This window comes from Anas platyrhynchos, chromosome 1, assembly GCF_047663525.1.
Source record: "Anas platyrhynchos isolate ZD024472 breed Pekin duck chromosome 1, IASCAAS_PekinDuck_T2T, whole genome shotgun sequence".
NCBI classification, from domain to species: Eukaryota; Metazoa; Chordata; class Aves; order Anseriformes; family Anatidae; genus Anas; species Anas platyrhynchos.
Genome location: NC_092587.1, coordinates 13,079,736 through 13,101,036, shown reverse-complemented (window position 1 = coordinate 13,101,036; position 21,301 = coordinate 13,079,736). Strand labels below are relative to the sequence as shown.

Sequence of the window (21,301 nt, the reverse complement as noted above, 5' to 3'; positions counted from 1 at the left end):
TGAAACAAAGCCATTTTTCAATGAATTTGAAAGATGTTTGGCCTCACCATTAGCCTGTTTTTTTAAAGGCTCACTATATCATTACCATTACTTATCATTACTAGTACTTACTTTTGTACGATCTACAAGAAGCCTAGGGTTTTATCAAATAGAAACTCCCAAAGATTATGCACAGTCTCAGTATACCTCTTGGGCCTTGTAGATTTACTGGTCTGTTCTTTTTCTGTGTTTTTGTTGTTGTTTGTTTAGTTTTTTTTGTTAACCAGATCCTTGAAGAACATTTAACATTTAGAAATCAAATTCGTATCAGTCACAAACGTATTGCACACATGACTAAAACTGCATACGGTAAACATTAGTATGATAGCCTCATTTCAAACATTTAGCTAGAACAAAAGTTGCTTTCAAAGCAGATAGGAGTTTCCTGCTGCATTGTGACCTGCTCTGTCTATGAACCGTGCACAGAAGCATACTTTTGGTCAAGTAATTGTTCCGTGTAGGCCAAAACTTGGAATTTAACATAACCATTTATTTTCTGGATACATCCACAGCAAAGAAGGAAAGAGTAACTACTAGCTTGATTATTACATTCAACTGAATTCAGTACTGTAGCACAATACTATAAGGTCCAAAATCTAATAGTTTTAATGGAAATTGGTAACAGCATCTTAATGCTTTTTGTTTGCGTTGTTTACTTTCTATTTGATGCTTCTTAAGAGTCATCTAACACATCCACAGAATTTCAAAATACAGTTTTGCAAGTTGGGGTCAGTATAAGCCCAGGGACAAACAATGGCTTTTAGTGTATAAATAAGGCCATCACTTTACATTTCCATTATGTTCCTTTTGTTTGCTTCAGTGAATCTCAGGAGGCTGGGTTGCTCTGATTAAGCAAGCAAAAGAGCAGGTAAGAATACCTACACGCATATTCTCTCTACCTTTATGTCGCCCTGCAAGACCTTTTCAACTGGGATCATTTGCTCCCTTCCCTTCAGCTACGGCTAAAGCTACAGGAAAAAAACACATGCACTCACTGATATTTCCACAGAAATTGTAACCCCCCCTTCTAAGGGGTATCTTTAGGAATACAGTGACCTCAGATCCAAAACATATGGTGGAACAACATGTTTCTCGACACTTCAATCTAGCTGTCCTATTGAGTATATGAGTTACTTAGCTTTTACATTAGGTACAATTGCTTGCAAAATCATAGAATCATATAATGGTTTGGGTTGGAAGGGACATCATCTAGCTCCAACTCCCCTGCAGGAACACCTCCCACCAGACCAGGCTGCCCAAAGCCCCATCCAACCTGGCCTTTAACAAACACTTCCAGGGATGGGGCATCCACAGCTTCTCTGGGCAGCCTGTGCCAGGGCCTCACCACCCTCTGAGTGAAGATTTTTTTCCAAAGATCTAAACTTACCCCCCTTTAAGTTACCCCTAGTCCTATCACTACGTTCCCTGACAGAGCGTCTCTCCAGCTTTCCTGTAGCTCCCTATTAGGTACTGGAAGGCCACTATAAGGTCTTCCCAAATCTTTCTCTTCCCAAGAGAAAAGAACCCCAACTCTCTCCACCTGTGTTCACGGGAGATGTGCTCCAGCCCTCTGATTATCTTCACAGTCCCCCTCTGGACTCACACAGGTTCATGTCCTTCTTGTGCTGGGGACCCCAGAGATGAACGCAGAGCTCCAGGTGGGGTCTCACGAGAGCAGAGCAGAGGGGCACAATCACCTCCCTCGCCCTGCTGGCCACGCTTCTGTTGATGCAGCCCGGGACACAGTTGGCTTTCTGGACTGCAAGCACACATTGCCAGCTCATGTTGAGCTTCTCATCCACCAACACCCCCAGAGGCTTCTCCTCAGAGCTGCTCTCAATCCATTCTCCACCCAGACTGGGTTTGTGCTCGGGATTGCCCCAGCCCAGCTCCAGGACCTTGCCCTTGGCCTTGTTGAACCTCATGAGGTAGCACAGGCCCACCTCTCAGGCCTGCCCAGTCCCTCTGGGTGGCATCCCTTCCCTCCTGCGTGTCAGCCACACCACACAGCTTGGTGCCATCGGCAGACTTGGTGAGGGAGCACTTGATCCCACTGCCCATGTCACTGACAAAGATGTTAAACAGTGCCAGTCCCAATACCAACCCCCTGATGAACACCACCCGTTACTGATCTCCACTTGAACACTAAGCCAATGACCGCAACTCTGACCAGAGTCATTGTCCACAATCTTTAATCCACAGCTGATTTGTATCATGGCAGTATTGGTGTTTTTTTCTGCTGTGTATTTTGCAATGGCAAAGAAAAAAAATTACTTCTAACTACATGCTTATGTCTACATAATCTGAGGCAGTAGGCAGTATAAGTATTGAAGACAATACCTATGCTATAGGATTGCGCAAGGTCTACAATACAAAATAACCAATGTTTCTTCACAGAGTTGGTTTAAAATCAGGACCTGAAAGACGAAATTCAGTTCATGCCCTTCCAGAGCCAAGTTTCCACTAAAGCCTGGGCACTAACTAGGATTACACAGCCCAGGTTTTAACAACAAAACAGCACTCAGTCATGTTTGTAAAATTTGTGTTCCCTTGACTTCATTGAAGCTGTGAGCATGTGAAAAACATAGACCAATTGTTTTTAAAAGAAACAGTTAAAATAATGTTAGGCATTCCAGACCCATTTAGTAGACTGCCCATGAAAATAACGCTGAAGTAATGTATAATTTGGATACAATTGTGCTTGTTTTCACACTGTTCTTTAGTGAAATTACAAATGATGCGTTACTACAGAAGTATGTCACTAACAACAGCTGTTATTATTACATTTTCGTACCAAGATTAAAAAAACTTCTGGATGTGCACAGAGGCATGAACGTGCTCACAAACTGATCACCCCACACAATCATTATAACTGTCTGAAGTTAAGAAAAAAAAAAAAAGCAGCTTATTGGCTAGAAGTACCTGTAGCAATAAAACCTACATGTCAGAAAAATACAACAAAAATATCTTACTTCTGCCAAGGCATGCTGAAGTGAACCTTACCCAACAGGTTTAGAAAACAGTTTTGTGTTTACTATGAATAGACAATGGAGCTGTTCCTTTAAAGATGAAAAATCCTTTCTGAAGCAACATAACACAAAATTGCTATATACCTTATTATTTATAAGGTGCATAGCTAGAAATCTGGAACTTGGACTGACTTAAGTAATTTTCAACGTTTGTACATCTTCAGTTTTACTTAATGTAAAAATCACAAACGCTTTATGGCACTGACAGAATTCAGTGGGAATTTTGTTAAATTAGGAAGACCTCAGGTTCCAACCCTGACTCCTATTAACTTGAGACATTCAAGTTAATTAGTTTTAGTTCTAGATGAAGGGCAGTAAAGGGTGGATGGATGAGAGATTCCCTCCCTCCCCCAAGAACAGAAACCATCACCACACTATTGTCAACACACACAATTTGTGCATAAAACTTTGAGATGGAACCAAGTTCTACCATAAGTCTTAGTAGAAGCTGTAAGATTTTCTGAAGAGGAAAATAAAGCATGTGGTGCAGAGCCTGTTTACTACTTTTTTTAGTATAATTGTTACTGCTTATTTTAAAAATGTTTTGACATCTTTAGTATGTTTGGTATGTTTCTTTCCTATAACAAACACCATTTTCCTATTTTATAACCATACTTATAAAATTATTTTAAAAGATAAATGCAACATGCTATATGGTAAATTAACTCTCCTTAACTCAACCTCTAATAAACATAGAATTGTTTCGTTCACGTACTGTGCATAGCTAACTGTTTAGTGATAGACTAACAACATCAGCGCTTTTGTTACTGTGAATATTATTAATACCTTTAAAGCAACTCCATTTTTGGCAGTATTTTCCTAACCTAGCTCTTACCATGAATACTTCCCAGCAGAATATCACCAGTTACTGATGAGAGAGATGAAGACTCTGCATAGAGATACTTAGTTTTCAGCAGCCCATCTTCTGTGGTTATGTTGATGGATGACCCCTGCAGCTTCTCTATATTCACACTCTAAGAGAAATAAACTTAAATAAACATAACGGAAAACTTGTCATCATGGTTTGAAGAGGCAGAAGGAAGTAACAGTATTACGAGACAGAACAAATGGAAAGCAGAACAAACTGAATCAAGTTCTTAAAAGCTACACAAGACAAAAACATTTTTCATTTAAGAGCTCAGACCAACAAATTAGTAATTCTATACAACATTACTGTGAATTATTGCATCCATCAGAACAGTGAAAAACCCAGTCACAAATGGATGAAAGAAAAACTCAATTTAAAAAAAGAAATCATTTTGAAAATTAAAGTATAGCTTTAATAATGAAAACTAATGTCATGCAAAATTATGACAAAGTGTTGATTATCAATTTTCTGCCACCATATATCAAAATACCTACTGTCATTCTTGTTAAATATAGCTTTATATGCAGATTTTTAATTGGTTTACTTTGTAGACATAGTTTTGGTGAAGGTTTGCAATGAAAAAACCCACATAGTTGCTCTTTCTATCAGTGTAACTGTTCTCATTACCTTGGTTATTCAGGCCTCTACACTTGGACATAAGTCCCAAACTATATAAGGCCTTGAAAAATGAGTGATAAGATCTCTATTTTTATTTCTTTCCAATAGAAATGGAAAGAAAGGATAAGACTTGGGTGCTGCACTATGGACAGATTTGGGAAGTAAAGGTGATAGAGAGCAGGGATAACCTATTTATTAGTAATGAGTCATGTGACATATTTTAAGTCTACTTGAACAAAACAGAACGAGTCACATTCTTGTGCAACTATCATGTGAATTTAATTCTATTCTTACTAAGTTAAACTTGATTTATGATGGAATCATGCGACAGGTCAGACTTAAACCCTACTCTGTCTGTTTTTACTTTGCTTACATCGACTTCAAGTGAATTGCACAAAATCATTGGTACATGAAATGACATATGGCCTACTAGGATCAAACTACCGTATGTCAACTGACATCCATTTTGTTATTTTAACATTGTCATTCTGTGGGGAAAAAAGTTAATGCAAAAATTAAGTCTGCTGCCCCTTCCAGTGTTATGCTACATACAAGAACATGTTCTGGATGATATAAGAGGTATTCTGACAAACAGCACCCAGTCTTGCAGATTCCATGCAAAAATGTGTTGCAAAAGATTAGCTAAAGAGGCTCATTTGACATCAACTGTATTGTAGCCAAATTATACTGTGACCTCACCAATCCATACTTACTAAGCTTTACACCTTAAGTAAAGGTTACAGAAGGGACCCTTGCCTCAAGACTTTTGATGTGATACAATGAATACATAGTAGTTCTCAAATAACGTAAAATATTTTGTTAATATTTAAGAAAATCTGGTTATCGGAAATGCTGTGCTAGAATTATAGATGTAACAACCAATGCCTACAATCCTTGTAGATGCTGCTGCTCAAAATAATTCTACAGAACCTAAGCATCAACACTAAACAAAACCAATGATATTAGGAAAGAACAACTTGAAACTACAGCAACCTGTTGCTCCTGAAAGTGACAGTAATTCATTTTTTTCTGTATTTTTGACATCTCTAATGAAATTCTAACAAGCAGAGACCTTAAAAAAAACATAAATTTAGATTGCATCCGCCCTAGAAATGTTTCACACCAAATACTCTGCTACTCCCTCAGTCACCAGCATTGACTCTGACAAAGTGTAAAACTGCTGTGGCATATACCCAAGGCAACAAATAAAAGCCACTGTCATTCTAGACTCTATAATCTAAGCCTTTTCTGAAGGTATTTAAGCAACCTGCAGTGCACCCTGCCAACTTAAGCAGTGCTATTGTTGCTATCAGCATGACAAAAGTAAGAGCTAGCCATGATTTAAGGAAAAAAATATACATTCTATACAGTTTGGGTACAAAATGCCTGCCTAGTGGCATTCTTGAGCAGGAAAATGAAAGCCTGAAGCAAAAAGCTACATCTATTACTATGTTATGGTTTTGACTATATTAATATTTAAGATAAATACCTAGTGAGACATCTTATTAAAAACAAGCTCACTGATCAACTTATCTTATTTACCAGACACAAGTACCTTTCTTAAAAATGCACAGCAGGAAGAAGAAAATTCATCGCAGTACACAATAAAAAGAAATATTGAGTCAGCTAATGACTATAAAAACCACTACCAGTATAATAGATATTTGTTTCAGAACAACCCAAGTTAAGGAGTCAGACTGCTCAAGTAAAAGACTAAAATATATTCTAGATGGGGAAGCAGGAAAAAATAGGGTTGCTCTTCTGCTGAGACGAAATATGTTTTCAATCTCAAATTATTTAACTTTTATGATTTTTTTGGCAGAACATAGATGTTTGGCTCTGTTAAATAAGTGATATAGAAAAGTCCCTGTGGCACAGATTAGCTAATGACTCCCCAGTCAAACAGATTTGATTATTTTTGTCCGTCAAGTCACCAGCTTTTCTGGGAAAACTCCCTCCCTTCAGAGTAAAGCCTTGGGAGTTACAGTTTCTGACCACATGCTCAAGCTCCCGCAGACTCTTATGCTTTAAAGAAAAAAAAAGGATCAGTCCATCATCACAAATCAGACTTGATTTCACACCTGACCGTACTTTCCAGATGAAAACTAACACCTTGCTATGTTTAAATAAGACAAAAACAACTCCTTCCACACATTCTATTTTTCTTGGCTTTGTTTTTCTGTGTGTTATTCTGTTCAACCATTTTACTAATACCTTCTCCATTTTCACACCCTTAAAATATTTTCTACATTTTTAGTGTCTTCTACCACATCCTTCCCTTCCCCACCTCCAGGAGGGGGCTGGAAATGCTGACAGAGCCATAACTACATAATGATGACTACATCTGATGGAAGAAACACCTCAGGTGGTCACACAGGGGAGATGTAAGGCAAACTGATGATTAACAGAAGTGGCCAATTGAGAAAAGAAGTCTCACACTATCCTTTCTAACTACACATTTTTTTCTAATGAGCAGTAATGTGAGCCAGAACTGTTCCATAGCTGCAAATTCCTGTTAAAATTACTCACTTTGAATTCCTACAGTTTTGCAACCATAAGACTAGCTTCTAGCAGTACTACATACTGTATAAATATTGATAATCACAAAGAAGCACTTCAGATTAATCTGCATGAAGTTTTATTGCTTCAGAAGGACAGCATGCCTGAAAAAAAACACACCACCAAAAAAAAACCCACAAAAAACAACAATTGAATGATTCTAAAATTTCAAAGCAAAACCGTTACATTTCTCATTGTCATGTACATCTACATCTCATGATTTTTCTACCATACATATTTTGATCAGCACCACTAAGACAGGATCTGAAACAAACTCCCTTGACTCCACTGGTGTAACAAACTACTTTGGAACAAACGACTAAGCAACACCAAGTCTAATTTAAAGATGATCACCATGCTAGTAGGTTGCAAACAGCATGAATCCACAGTGGTCAAAGCACTCCCCCTAGATAGCACTGAATCTTTTTCACTGGTAGAAAGCAAGGATTCCAATTTCCAAATCCTTCCAGTGGAAGCCCTCTACGGGAAGATATAACAGGCATTAAGAAGGCTGTAAATTATCTCTGCTCTTTTATTTTCTGTGATCGCTAGTGGCTTAGGATGGATCCCAACTCCCCTAACTAGTAAAAAGGCCCAAAGGAACTAATAATCGGCCAGTACTGATGGTCCAACTGTGGCATGAGAGCATGTCAAACATTACCCACTCTGCTTTACGCTAGGAGGTCTTGTTGGGATGAAATAATGTTCATAAAGAAATAGCAATAAATAGCTCAGCTACAGCAGCCTCAGGGCTCCTTTGTACACAAAAAGGACGGCTAGCATCCACTGCAAAGAAATGCAGGTAATGTTCACAGCTTTTGGAAAATCCAATGGCGAGTTACTTAATTTTCAACAGGAAGTTAAAAACAGCTCACGGCTGACTCTACACAAGTCACCATATAATCTCAGAGCCCAATCTACAAGGCATGCAATAGCACTAAATGGCACTCTGCAGAGGCAATTCCGGACTACTGGAACTTAACAGCCTGGTCTCAGTTCTATCTTTGGCTAGTGAGAGCTACAAGAACTCTTTCTGCTTCTTCCCAGTGCTGCTGGTTTTAAGGGTAGTTAGTGATTTTGACAGCCTTCTGCATGCATCCAAGCTACTTCCAGCCTTGCCTCCACATGTTCATGTATCAATACTTCTGACTGAATGAACCCTACCTAATGCAACCAGATGCATGGGTATTATGACTGAACATTCAAATTGAGCCTAAGAACCAGACTGGGTGTGAAAACTACTCTTATGTAAAGGATCCTAACTGCACTATCCTAAATAATGGAGAATTGACAACTCACGTTAAGAAACAAAACCAGATTAGCATAGCACGAGGCTTGTCTCATACTGCCACCTGCTGAAAAAGGCAAGCTACTTCTCTAAAACTTTCTGCTCATGGTTATTCTCACTGCATCTCAGCAGGATTACATGTGATTGATTACTGCATTTCCTCAGCTGCAAACAAATATATGAAACTTTCTATTCTTAATTCTTACTACATAAAACTGGAGTTAGGAAGCATGTGCAAGTATCAGGTCACTCACTATTCATAAGATACTGAAATAAACTCAGGTGCCTACTACAGAATCTAGGTGTCTAGACATCAGCCAAGTAAAAAGCTCAGGACCCTTGTGAGGGTCTAATAATTAAAGCTGATGAGTTGTAACAGCTAGCCCAACCTCAGTGCCGACAGAACAATCACTTGCTCGTTACTCCTTTTTCTGTCTAATCCAAACTAAGCATAATATAAAATAGGGTATTTAGACAAACGTAAGTTAAAAGTGAAATGACAATCAACCAATGAGGGTCATTAAGTATTCCTCAGCACATGTTCTTCAAAATGTAGTCTTTTTGCAACAGGCAAGCTGAACAAGTCACTAGAGAGGAAGTGTCAATTCTTACTTACACCCTTCTCTGTTGCATGAATATCTGTATTTCCACAAAGTGTTCCAAGACCAATTACTTTGCCACCTTTCGTTCGTATGTCAATTTTATGGCTCTGAAAAAAGAGTTTAAAATTCACATGGTTAGAACAATCACAACTATAAAACAAGTTAGATTTGACAATCAAGCCTATCAGTTTTTCAAGATACTTAGGTAAGTAACACCTGCCTGGATAAGACATAATAATTTGCATTCACTAGCCCTTATCAAATGGCAAAAATAAAATAAAATAAAATAAAATAAAATAAAATAAAATAAAATAAAATAAAATAAAATAAAATAAAATAAAATAAAATAAAATAAAATAAAATAAATAAAATAAAATAAAGTCAAATTTTCCAATATGGTAAACATGGATTCTTACTGTTTCTATGCATTTTTTGACGAAATACAAAGAATCAGAAGTTTTGTAGGGTTTCATAAGACAGGAAAAACTCCAGACCAGTGTTTCTTAATCATGATGAACCCAAATCTTGCTTTTACCTCTTCACTTAACGGGATTCTACAGAATAAAATGGCACAGCCCTTACTTGGCACTACAGTAGTATTTCAGAGCTTTCAAAGGCTGTAAGCCACCCAGTTGTTCTGTTAGATTTGTATATAACAGATGATCCTCTCCATATACAGTAAACATGGCAGTACAAAAATTCTTCTGATAGTGAAGTTAAATTAGATGTTTCATGTAGGTACCATTGTAAGAAAGATACAGGAACATGCAACTTCAGAAGAATTAGTATAGCAATTACTTACCAGGTTGGCCAGATAATTAATTAAAAATAAAACCACTAACTGTATCACTTATTTCCTCATCTTTTCCATGTCCCCTATCATTTCTATCATTTTGGGGATAGATAAAGCTTTGGGAACATGTCCCTGTCACCCAACTTACTAGAATCTACCCATCCTCTTAAAATCAGGCATTTATGGGAAGTTATCAATGGAGACATCCAACAGCAGGATTTGCTGGGGCAGAAAACAAGCTAGAATGATCAAATGGCTTTTTCATTAAGAACGTTTTTTCCCTAGGTGAAAGGGAAAAAAAGCAGTAATTTGTCATAGGGCTTCTGCTAGCAAGGGAGAGAGGTCTGAACAAGGAAGAGGTAAAAGGCTGTCAAGGTTACGATGGCTATTAAAGGAGAGATGAAAAAAAAATGTTCATTTCAAAAAAGAAAGGACAATGGTGCAGAACTTTGACAAATCAGGCTCAGACATGGTCTGTGGCAAGGATGCCTGGTAGATCTTCCAGTGACTGCATGCAAGACATCTGGAAATTCTTATTACAACCGGCATAGTCAAGGAGTGAGAAGTAATCGCTCAACATAGAAACAAAACTAAAGAGTCTCCCTGGTTTTATTCTCACCACTAAGCTGATGAGTTGTAATAAACAGCAGGAAAGAGATTAAGAATAGGAAGCACTACTTTCTCAATAAAGAATTTGGAAATAATTTCCAAAAATTTTCCATTTGGAAAAAATCTCCAAAGATGACTTAGAAGTCATAACTGTATTTTGGAAAATACAAAAATTACCAACTCCTTGCAAATCTCACACTGGCTGAAAAACGCCTACCACACCAAAAGTAGTAGTGAAATATCCATTTACAAAGCAAACAAACAAAAAACCATAATCTTTTCTGGCCAATTACACATATGCTTAAGAAAAGTAGATGGCAAACTTCTAGGTTTTCTATAAAGACATCACACAGTTCATAAAAAACATCAAGACCTTTCAAACTCCCACGACCAGATTTTGTTTTATTTAAAAATAAAGTCATTGATCATTGATCTTTTGCTCTCTTCTCTAAAGAAAAGGTCTCCTGCTTTGCTGTCAATAGCATGACAGTCAAGCAACAAACAGTTCCTCAATCCATCCAAGGGAGGGTGACATCGTTTCATAACACTATTTGTATAGGACAGCCAGCTCTTGTGCTGTACTAAAAGAATCTAGTCTGAAACGTTTTCAGAAGCTTGGGAAGAAAACACAAGAAATTAGTAATTCTGTTTCTCACTACAGAACATAACTCCTAAAACCGTACTAGAAAATTGGGCTACAGCTATCTTATTAGAACTGCAGTGCTTATTCAAGACCAGGTTGGTCTAAAATCTGATTGCACAGCTAAAAGAAATAATGTAATTATTAAATAAAAATATTTTTTTTGATAACCAATGAAACCAAGAAGAGTGGTAAAATGTCTTCTGTAGTTAGTGGTGGACTTTAGTACTAGGTTGAAGTACTATATGTTGAAACTATATGTTGAAACATTTACAGTCACAAGCACAGAGATGATCAATAACCACCCACAATTCAAAGAATACTTTAGGTAATGCTTTCAGTGTATTAAAGAGCAGCCAGAACCTTATAATCTACTGAAGGTTTATTTAGTAAGTATTTTAACTGAAATCTGCAGTTCTTTCTTGATTCTTTACATTTTAAATGCTTTCTACCTTCTGGGACAAGGGAACCTGGGGCTTCATTTGGGGCTTAAGGGAGCAAAGAAGCTTCCACCAGCATAGCAGACACATAAAGGATTGTAGTGGGTTTATGTGGCAAAGTTTTGGTAGCAGGCAGCCATAGGGGTGGATTCTATGAGAAGAATCTAGAAGCTGCCCCATGTTAGGTAAGGGCCCTGATGCTGGCCAGAGCCAAGCAAATAAGTGATGTTGTTTGCACCTCTGGGCGAGCAGATTTAAGAAAGGAAAAAAAAAAAATGCCACTACACAGCAGCTGGGAAAGTGAGAGGAGTGAGAAACAGCCTTGCGGGCAGCAAGGTCAGTGAAGAAGGAGGGGGAGATGTGCTCCAGGTGCCAGAGCAGAAGTCTCCTGCGGCCTGTGGGGAGGCCCCTGGTGGAGCAGGCTGTCCCCCTGCAGCCCATGGGTCCCACATGGAGCAGATCTCCACGCTGCAGCCCCCCCATGGGTGGAGGAGCCTCCGGTGGAGCAGGTGGATGTGGCCTGGAGAAGGCTGTGACCCATGCAGAGCCCCCGCAGGAGCAGGCCCCGGGCCGGAGCTGCAGCCGCTGGAGAGGAGCCCACGCAGGAGCAGGGCTCTAGGGGGAGCTGCTGCCCGTGCAGGAGCAGTTTGCTCCCGAGGCATGGACCCCGTGGTATGGAGCCGTGTGGGAGCAGTTCTTGAAGAGCTGCTGCCTGTGGGCAGCCCACACAGGGTCATCCTGGAAAGGACGGCATCCCGTGGAAGTGACTCCATGTTGGAGCAGGGGACGAGAGTGACTCAGAAAGAACAACGGAGACGAAGTGCTACAGACTGACCGCAACCCCCATTCCCCTGTGCCGCTCGGGGGGAGGAGGTGGAAGAGTGTGGATTGGGGTAAGGCGTTTTTGGTTTCTTTCCTTTGTTTCTCACTTCTCTAGCTTGTTAGTAATAGGCCATAAATCTTACTATCTCCTTACTCTGAGTCTGTTTGCCCATCACAATAATTGTTGAATGATCTCCCTGTCCTTATCTCAACCCATGAGCCCTTTGCATTGTATTTTCTCCCCCCTTTCCCTTTGAAGAGGGGGAGTGAGAGAGTGGCTGTGGTTGAACTTAGCTGCCCACCTGAGTAAAACCACCACAAGGATGGATCATCCTTTATACTTGTAATTTTCCTGACATTTTCCTTATTTTCTGAATCAAACAAGGCTCCATGAGTTGACAGAAAAGAAAGAAGCAACATCAAGGTCTTCTAAACTATACTGAAATCACAGGGGAGCTGGTCGCAGAAGCCTTATCCTGGCTACTCTGCAGCCTTCTTTTCAGTTCATTAGTGAGCATCACTTCATTGCTGCTTGAAGTCTCATGGATAGTAGAACTATCACAGAATCACAGAACTGTAGGGGTTGGAAAGGACCTCAATAAATCATCAGGTCCAACCCCCTGCCAAAGCAGGTTCCTTAGAGCAGGCTGTCCAGGTAGGCGTCCAGACGGGCCTTGAATATCTCCAGAGAAGGAAACTCCACAACCTCCCTGGGCAGCCTGTTCCTGTGCTCCATCATCCTCACCATGAAGAAGTTCTTTCACATGTTGGTGCAGAACTTCCTGTTATCCATTTTGTGGCCATTGCCCCTTGCCCTGTCCCCACAAACCACTGAAAAGAGGTAGGCCAAATCCCTGTCTCCCACACTTAAGATACATGTAAACATGGATAAGATCCCCTCTCAGTCTTCTTTTCTCAAGGCTGAACAGACCCAGGTCTCTCAGCCTTTCCTCGTAGGGGAGATGCTTGGATTTCTCCCTTAATTTCCCATTCAGAAAGAAGGGGTTGGCCTATTAGAGAGTCTTTCAAAAGTTTTGTTGGCCAAAGAGCTGTTGCCTGAAAGTCAGAAATCTCCTTCATACTACAGGAAGAGAGAATGCCCCCAAGGGTAAATTACCCAACATTTTGATGATTCCCTTAAGTATCAAAACCAAACACACACAAAACCATGAACATTCAAAAATGAAAGAAAACCAAGCATGGCATGCCAGAGGTGTTCAAACACTTTACTATTTAGCTCTAAGAGAGAATTTGAAGTTATCGAAGTAGTGGAGAATGAAAATGAAAAACCAATGCTCTCTCTATTTGGAAGCTTTTATCATCTACCACAACGGTCTGCCCAAGAACTTGTCCCTAAGGACAGCAAGTTTTTTCTGGGAGAGGTTATGTACCAACAACAGATTCTGCCCTGGGGTGTCTCTGGACAATCTTTTTGGGTAAGAAAAGCCAAGATGCTGACTTGGTTTCCGTATGCCCACAGATGGAGACATTAACCTGGAAATGCAGACTGACTGTGTGCCCATAATGCAAACAGGCAGGTTAAAAGGTGGCGGTGCCTCTTCCTGCGGTCTTCACTTCTTGGAAGTGCGACTGTGACAGATGAGGTAGGATGAGGATTTTCTCAGCTGTATACTGTGAACTGTCAATCAAGCTTCACGTTTGTTAGTCAAATAAGACCAGTGAATTAGAGAATGTTTAAATTTGCCTTCCTTTAAACAGGCACATAATGAGTACAGCAGTGTCACAAGAGGAAAACTCAACTGAGAAGAGCCCAGCAGTAATATTAGCTCCTTACAAATAGACAAGTTCATGCATTTTTTTGGACATAGGTTGTCTAGCATGAAGCTTGATACTGTTCATGGGGTATATAGGAATGAAGGGGGCAAAAGGAAAAAAAAAAAAAGAAATGCTGCAGATACTTGAAGCTCTGCTTACCTGCAGAAGAAACTGCAACCTCTTCAAGTGACAGTGTCAGAAGCATGCAGTTAGCTCTCATGTGCACATTCGGGGAGTCTTTAGCGGAGAAAAGCTCCTCCAGTAACACGGCCAGTTAATATTAGTCACCAGATTGATGGAAGAACTGAAGTGGCTTCCAGTCCTCTTTCTTGCATGCCCCTGCCTCCCTTCCCAGCACAGCCATAAACTAAGGGCTCAGATGCTTTTTGTGCTGTCCCTTCCTCTGGGTCCTGGGGGCTGGGCTGCAGTGGTTTGGAAAACACACTGGCTTGAATGAGTTACAGCCCTTGTGGGCAACATGTTGGTCCTTCTTTCATAATGTACATACTTTGCTCTCCCCTTCATTGAAATGAGACAACTTTACAAGTGGCCACCAAAAGTTAAACAGTACAGTCAGCAAAGGTGGTGTGAAATGAAAGGCCATTGAAGCCCAACTCCAAATCTCTATTTTTTCTTATTCCCCCATTTTTCTTCCTTTTTTTTTTTTTTTGGTAAAGCCCAGGAAACAATTCAAGTTACTGACAGTTTCAGACATGCAGTCTTCATTAAGTATTTTATTTAAGAATGAATTGCTATAAGCAAGCTGTAGTGATGTAAGTGACCATGAGCAGGTAGGGATGTGGCTTAAGGCCAGCTTTAGGTCTAAATTCAAATTCACTGCTGACAAGTGTAGATGTCACAACAGAATTTCCTTCACAAATACCCTTGGATTGCAGAAACCTAATTCTTCTCCTGTGCTTCTTCCTCCCCAGTAAAATACTGCAGACAACTCAAATCCTGGTTAAATATTTGTCTCAAAACAAAGCAAGCAAACAAGTCCAAATAACCCAACAATGCAGACAGAAGCTCAGTCTGAAGTACAAACTATGCCATCACATACCTACTGCATTGGCAGGGCATGATGGAGTTGTCAGACTCGACCCCGCAAAAGGGCTCTGTGAAACTCCTCAAGGAGAGGTGGGAGTCTGCAATTGCTCCGAGACCCAGCCTAGTGCTCCAACTCCCACCAGCCCCATGGCCCCTGGCACCCGTGGAAAGCAGCCATGGCAGCACTGTGGAGAAAGACCCAGCAGACAGCAGGAGGGCAGATGGATTCAAGGAGGAGCCCCTGGGCGGCGCTTACCAGATTGAGCCCTTCTCCATCACCGTGAAGGAGCTGAAGAGACACTTTGATACCCTAGGTGGCAGGAAGATGAGTGCAGAAAGGTTCTGCAATTGAAAATGATTCCCACAATATCCCATTTGTGCTTCTAGTGCTTTTGGAAATATGAGGAAAGCATGTTCAACTATGCCAAATAACCTTGTTTTACAAGGAGACCATAGCACATGGAAAGTGCAAGATACTGCCATACCTGTTGGTATGCTAAACTATCAGCTAAGTAGCACACGAATTCACAATTTGCAACCTGCAGTGCCACAGAAATTTACCTTAGAGCATTCTGGAGAACACTACTGCCAGAACAGCACCCCTTCCAATGTACTGCCTCCTCATATCTTTTCTGCCCCCTTAAAACCTTATCTGTCTCCCACCAGTAGCTTCTAACTCGCATCCCCTCGATGTCTTCCAACAGGGAAGTGGGAGAAGCTCACTGCCACTGACATTGACAAGTCAGCCTGGGAGCCATTCACACATTTCTATGGTGGAGTCCAGCATGAAAAGGGGAAGAGCAATCTTTGAGAAAATGTTAACAGAAAACAGACAGAACAGCAATGCTGAAGGTTAGCCGTACTACTTTGATCTCATTTCTCGCTTTCTCGAGTTCAATGCACTCCATCTCTGATGTGACAAAAGCCAACCACAGTCATATAATCAGGGCAACCCCCATGCCCCCCTACAAGAGAATGTGGTGTACTTATAAATGCAAAACAAGCTTTCCAGCTTTCTCCATTTTGTCTTTTGTATTATGGAGGAGTGACCAAAGCCCGTTAAATACTTTTTAAACAAAATACAACAGAATGGTGTTCTGGGTATTGAGGAGATACCTTTTGATGAAGACAACCCAAATCTACAAATGTGATATCAAAAATATGGGTAGCATTTATCAATTATGACAAAGTAGTAACTTCAATTTCTAGTTTGGTTAAAATAGCTTGGGTTTGGTGACGTGTTGCTTTGTTAACGATGTGCTAAATTTAATTGTGGCTTTCTCATTTCCACAAATCGAACACTCTGTACTTTATGTGTTCTAAAGTAAAAATATGACATAGTTGCTAAAAAGTTGGCAATACTGTTCATTTCACCTACTGCTTTTCTTTCAAGATTTGAAACGCATGCACCCATCTCCCTCTCCCCAACTATGATGTTTGTAGTTGCAGTAGGTGGTCACAAACGTGTAAGAGGACTACCAGAAGAGAACTCCCCCAAGACAGGCAACACACTGCTGGACTTCCAGGAGAATGTCTCATTGAAGGAAAAAATCACGCTTTATCAGGCTGCTGTATACTAGGCAGGCAGCAGCAACTGCTTTGCAAATGTAAGATACCAATGTCTCGTTATTTTCTTAATTCTTTAAAAATTCTTCCAAAAAATTTGCACCCCGTTTTCAACTTGCTAGGATGTTAACTCTACACCTCATGCCATGTGGCTCTCTCAGCTGTTATGCAGACACAGCTTGTGCGTGTACATCATACTCCGATTCATCCTTCTGGAGCCTCACCTAACTTTGACCATTCAGAGTTCTTGGAACATAGGGTTCCTTGTGGTGCTTGTAACCTGCTAAATCATCACGGTACACTGCCATAAAGGCACTGTTCGGGGTTACACCACTTAAAGTAGATTTGATTTGTGAAAGCCTTTCACAGGCAGAAACAAAAATCCAGATTACTGTTAATTAGTCAATTCTTTGTGTTTGTCTTTAGGAGACCTCAAGTACTACTCAGCCCCCAGTATCAAACAGCACCAGAGAAGCTGTGGAATGACCTGCAAAGAAAACCCAGTGGAAGCCTTTCAAACATAAGAAGTCACTTTATCAAGTAACAATTATATCATTCGGCAGGTATACCGAGATGCAGATCCTTATCTGCTTTGGCTCTTACTCCAGTACTACTTGGTACGGCAAGATCCTGATGTTCTGCGGATGCTCCTGCTGTTTCGCAAGATCCTGATAGCTGCTCTCATTTGGCAGTGCATAACAATGGTTTTAGAATTACGTCCTATACAGTGTTTTTTGAATGTGGTAATTAATGGGGTTTCACGTTCATACTTCTGTGATGTCTCAACGACAGTGGCAGAAATATGGAAAACTGTTACATGTTGCACTAAATCCCGCTGTAAAGTGAAGGTTTTGTGCACTGGTTTCTCACAGAGAACAAGTTACTCTGGATACAAACAGGGCTTGGGACATTGTCCCAAGTTGTTCAGTGCCTCCTTCCTCAGCTAAGCACATTCATTGACGTCAGTGGGACTTAAGAAACAGGTTTAGATGTTGGTACACAGAGAAGAGTTTGGCATAAGGTGATAACTTCAAATACATGCTGAGCTGCTAGAAACAATCTAATAGTTGTCTGAAAACACACGCAAATGCTTGCCTTGTAAAGACAAAATTCTGGATAACAAAGGCTCGATTTACAGCCCAGAGGAATAGGCCCACAAATCATGAGCATGGTGTTGAGGTTCTGTTTCTGCAGTTTAATTCTTGTATTAGAATTCATGTATTAGGTTAATTCAAAGACCCCAATAAACTCCAAGCCTGGGCAATTAAATGCATTTTTCAGGAGGTTAAATATTCTGAGTATTTGGACCTTCGAGCCTACATGTCTCAGTCAATTGGAGAACCACTCCTCTATGCCTTATATGCGGTGCTAGTACATCACGGTATCAACTGTTGCACAGGACACTATATATGCTATGTAAAGGTACAAGTCAACATCATTTCTAACAGGGTAAAAGTTGTGCTGGCTTTTAGCTAGAGGTATCTTCCAGTGCAAATTTAGAATTTTTTAAAATTAGACACCAGTCCACCATACTGTCTAAATTTCTATTTTCACGGTGTAGTTGCATTTAAAAATGTAGTTGCCACCTGTGAAAACGGTGGAAAAGATGGAGCTTTGCCATCAAGAGCACATAAAGTTGTATTATGTACAACCTGTCATTCAAAAAGTATTTCTATAATGTGACAAACACAAATGCAAGTAGAACTTGATAAACACTTCTGCTTTTCCTTCTCTGTTGAAGGCAGTCTCTTCTTTCTGGTCTCTAAACATGTGTATTTTCTGTCACCAGTTTCTCAGATGCAGATAAACTGTGTTTGTGAAGACGTGTGAAAAAGGCTATCTGGACCAGCCCTTTCACAGGGCACAGATGAAGGAAGCGTTGCACCAACTGAAAAGCACAGTACCTTGTGCTGCTTCCAAAATCAAGGCCATTAATATCATCAACAATCTGAGGTGATAGACTCAGGGGCAGACACCTTCTGCAGGAGAGCACGGGATTGAGCGCCAGAGCCTGGCATCTCTCGTGAGGGAGGCTGACAAGGCAGAGCCAGCAGCGGCAGGCCATTTACCTCAGGCGTCGCCGCCATTTTGCAGCCACTCGTTGAGGCGATCGGCTCCGGGACTGACACCTTCTGTGGCGGAGAGGGGGATGGAGGTGGGCAAGGCTTCTTTTTTCCAGCATTGAGGCCACTCGAGGCAGCTGAGGGGGCATGGACAGAGCCAGCAGTGCCCCCTCCCCAGCCATACAAAGGCAGCCCCTAGAAAACTCAGCAGCCAGAAGGGGCGGTCAGGGTGTGGCATGGCAGTTGGCGCAGGGAGAGACCCTCACCGCTCTGTTCCAATGGTCCTTCCCAACGGTGGTTGCAACTTTTTTCCCTTCCCCTCTCCCTTCTCCGTTTTCCCTTTAGTTAAATTGTTTAATAATAATCTTTCCTTAATAATAATTATTTTCCCCTTTAATTAAAATTATCCTCAACTCAACCCTGCGTTGTTCTTTCCTTTACTTCTTCCCCTCCTCTTCTGAGGAGGGGAGTGAGAGAGTGGTTGTGGTGGAGTTCAGCTGCCTAGCATGGTAAAACCACCACACAGACAAGGGAAACTAGACCGTCATCTCTGCTTGGAGCAGGAGGAGGAATCTTCCCCTTGCCCCTGAAATAGCCCTATGCAATAGGTACGATGCTCTGGGGGAAAAGATTAAAAAAAAAAAAAAAGAGAGAGAATATAATAAAAACAAGCCCCAGGAAAGGGTAACAGTATAAACATGGACCAGCAAACCACATATATATAAGAACATAAGAACCAGTGCCACAAAAAAAGCACAAACGGGGTTGGTGATTGGAGACTGCACTCTGAGAGGCACTGAAGCACCCATCTGCCGCCCAGACATTCTCTCTTGCGTCCACATCACAGAGGCTACCAAGTTCGGTTAAGCCACAGGACTGCCACCCATTTCTACCCTCTCATGTAGGGAAGAGTGAGGTTGCAACAAGGAAACTACAAAACATCAAAAGGGACCTTATATCCCTTTGAAAGATGTTGAAAGGATGGGGAGCACAAGCAGTGCTCTCCTTGCTCCTCCCACTTGGAGACTGGGACCCAAGGAGGAGACAATGTACAAATCAGGTGAATGATTGGCTGCATAGCTGATGACATGATCAGGGTTTCAGGTCCTACAGACTCCACAACCGCCCTGGGCAGCCTGTTCCAATGCTCCTTCACCCTGGCCATGAAGAAGTTCTTTCACATGTTGGTGCAGAACTTCCTGTCATCCATTTTGTGGCCATTGCCTCTTGTCCTGTCCCCACAAACCACTGAAAAGAGGTTGGCCAAATCCCTTTGTCTCCCACACTTAAGATACATGTAAACATCAAAAAGATCCTCTCTCAGTCTTCTTTTCTCCAGGCTGAACAGACCCAGGTCTCTCAGCCTTTCCTCATAGAGGAGATGCTCCAGGCCCCATATCATCTTTGTGGCCCTCCACTGGACTCTTTCCAGGAGATCCCTGTCTTTTTTGTGCTGGGCAGTCCAGAACTGGATGCCACACCCTACGTGAGGCCTGATCAGGGCAGAGTAGAGGGAGTGGATCACCTCTCTTGACCTGCTGGCCACACTCCCTTTCTTTAATGCACAGTAGGGTCCCATTGGCCCTCTTGGCCCCCAGGGCACACTGCTGGCTCATGGTCAACCTGTCCACCAGAACCCCCAGGTCCTTCTCTGCAGAGCTCCTCTCCAGCAGGTCATCCCCCAGCCTGTACTGATATATGCAATTGTTCCTTCCCAGGTGCAGGACTCTACACTTGTTAAACTTCATTTGGTTTCTTCCTGCCCATCCCTCCAGCCTGTCCAGGTCTCGCTGAATGGCAGCAGCAGCACAGCCTTCTGACATGTCAGCCACTCCTCCCAGCTTTGCATCACTGGTGTACTTGCTGAGGGTGGACACTCTTCCCTCATCAAGGTCATCAATGAAGATGTAGAACAAGACCAGACCCAGCACTGACCCCTGGGGAACATGGCTAGTCCCAGGTCTCCGGACAGACTCTGCGCTGCCGATCACCACCCTCTGAGTTTGGCCAGTCAGCCAGTTCTCAACCCACCTTGCTGTCCACTCACCTATCCCACACTTTCTCAGCTTTGCTAGCAGGATGTCATGGGAGACAGTATTGGAAAGCCTTGCTAAAGTCAAGGCAGATGACATTCACTGTCCTCCCCCCATCTACCCAGCTGGTGATGCCATCATAGAAGGCAATGAGGTTCGTCAAGCACAATTTCCCCTTAGTGAATCCATGCTGACTACTCCTCATAACCTTCTTCTCTTCCAAATTGCTTGGAGATGTAAATGAAAATATATTCTGAATGCCAAAATGTTAAATTTCAAAAGTCTCTTATCTTTCAAGTATCTGAGAAAAGACGGCCACCAGGTTAGTTAGGATTTTGAGGGAAGACAACTTTCTCCATGACATCACAAAAAAATTTTGCCAGTTGAGATGGCATCCTGTGATTACTGTCAATAATGCTGGCTAAAATTGCTTTTTCTCATATTATGCAATTTCTCAAATTTTCACTTACTGTTATTAATATAGAGTCCTCATTTTTAACCAGTTTCAC

General features: G+C 41.4%; 1 protein-coding gene and 1 long non-coding RNA gene across 3 annotated transcripts in view; one reads left to right on the top strand and one right to left on the bottom strand.

The window, feature by feature from the left end:
* The window catches only part of FAM185A (family with sequence similarity 185 member A), a 49,510-nt gene that overhangs the window by 20,174 nt on the left and 8,035 nt on the right, over nt 1–21,301 (bottom strand). For both annotated transcript variants that reach the window (XM_027459614.3, XM_027459605.3), the window contains exons 3-4: nt 9,018–9,110; nt 3,904–4,042 (exon numbers count right to left, since the gene is read on the bottom strand). In XM_027459614.3, coding sequence (XP_027315415.2) covers nt 3,904–4,042; nt 9,018–9,110 — 232 coding nt within the window. The remainder of the gene's footprint in view (nt 1–3,903; nt 4,043–9,017; nt 9,111–21,301) is intronic.
* On the top strand, nt 15,745–17,691 carry LOC140000649 (uncharacterized). Its single transcript, XR_011805722.1, has 3 exons — nt 15,745–15,982; nt 16,574–16,737; nt 17,123–17,691. It is a non-coding gene; the product is annotated as an uncharacterized lncRNA (long non-coding RNA).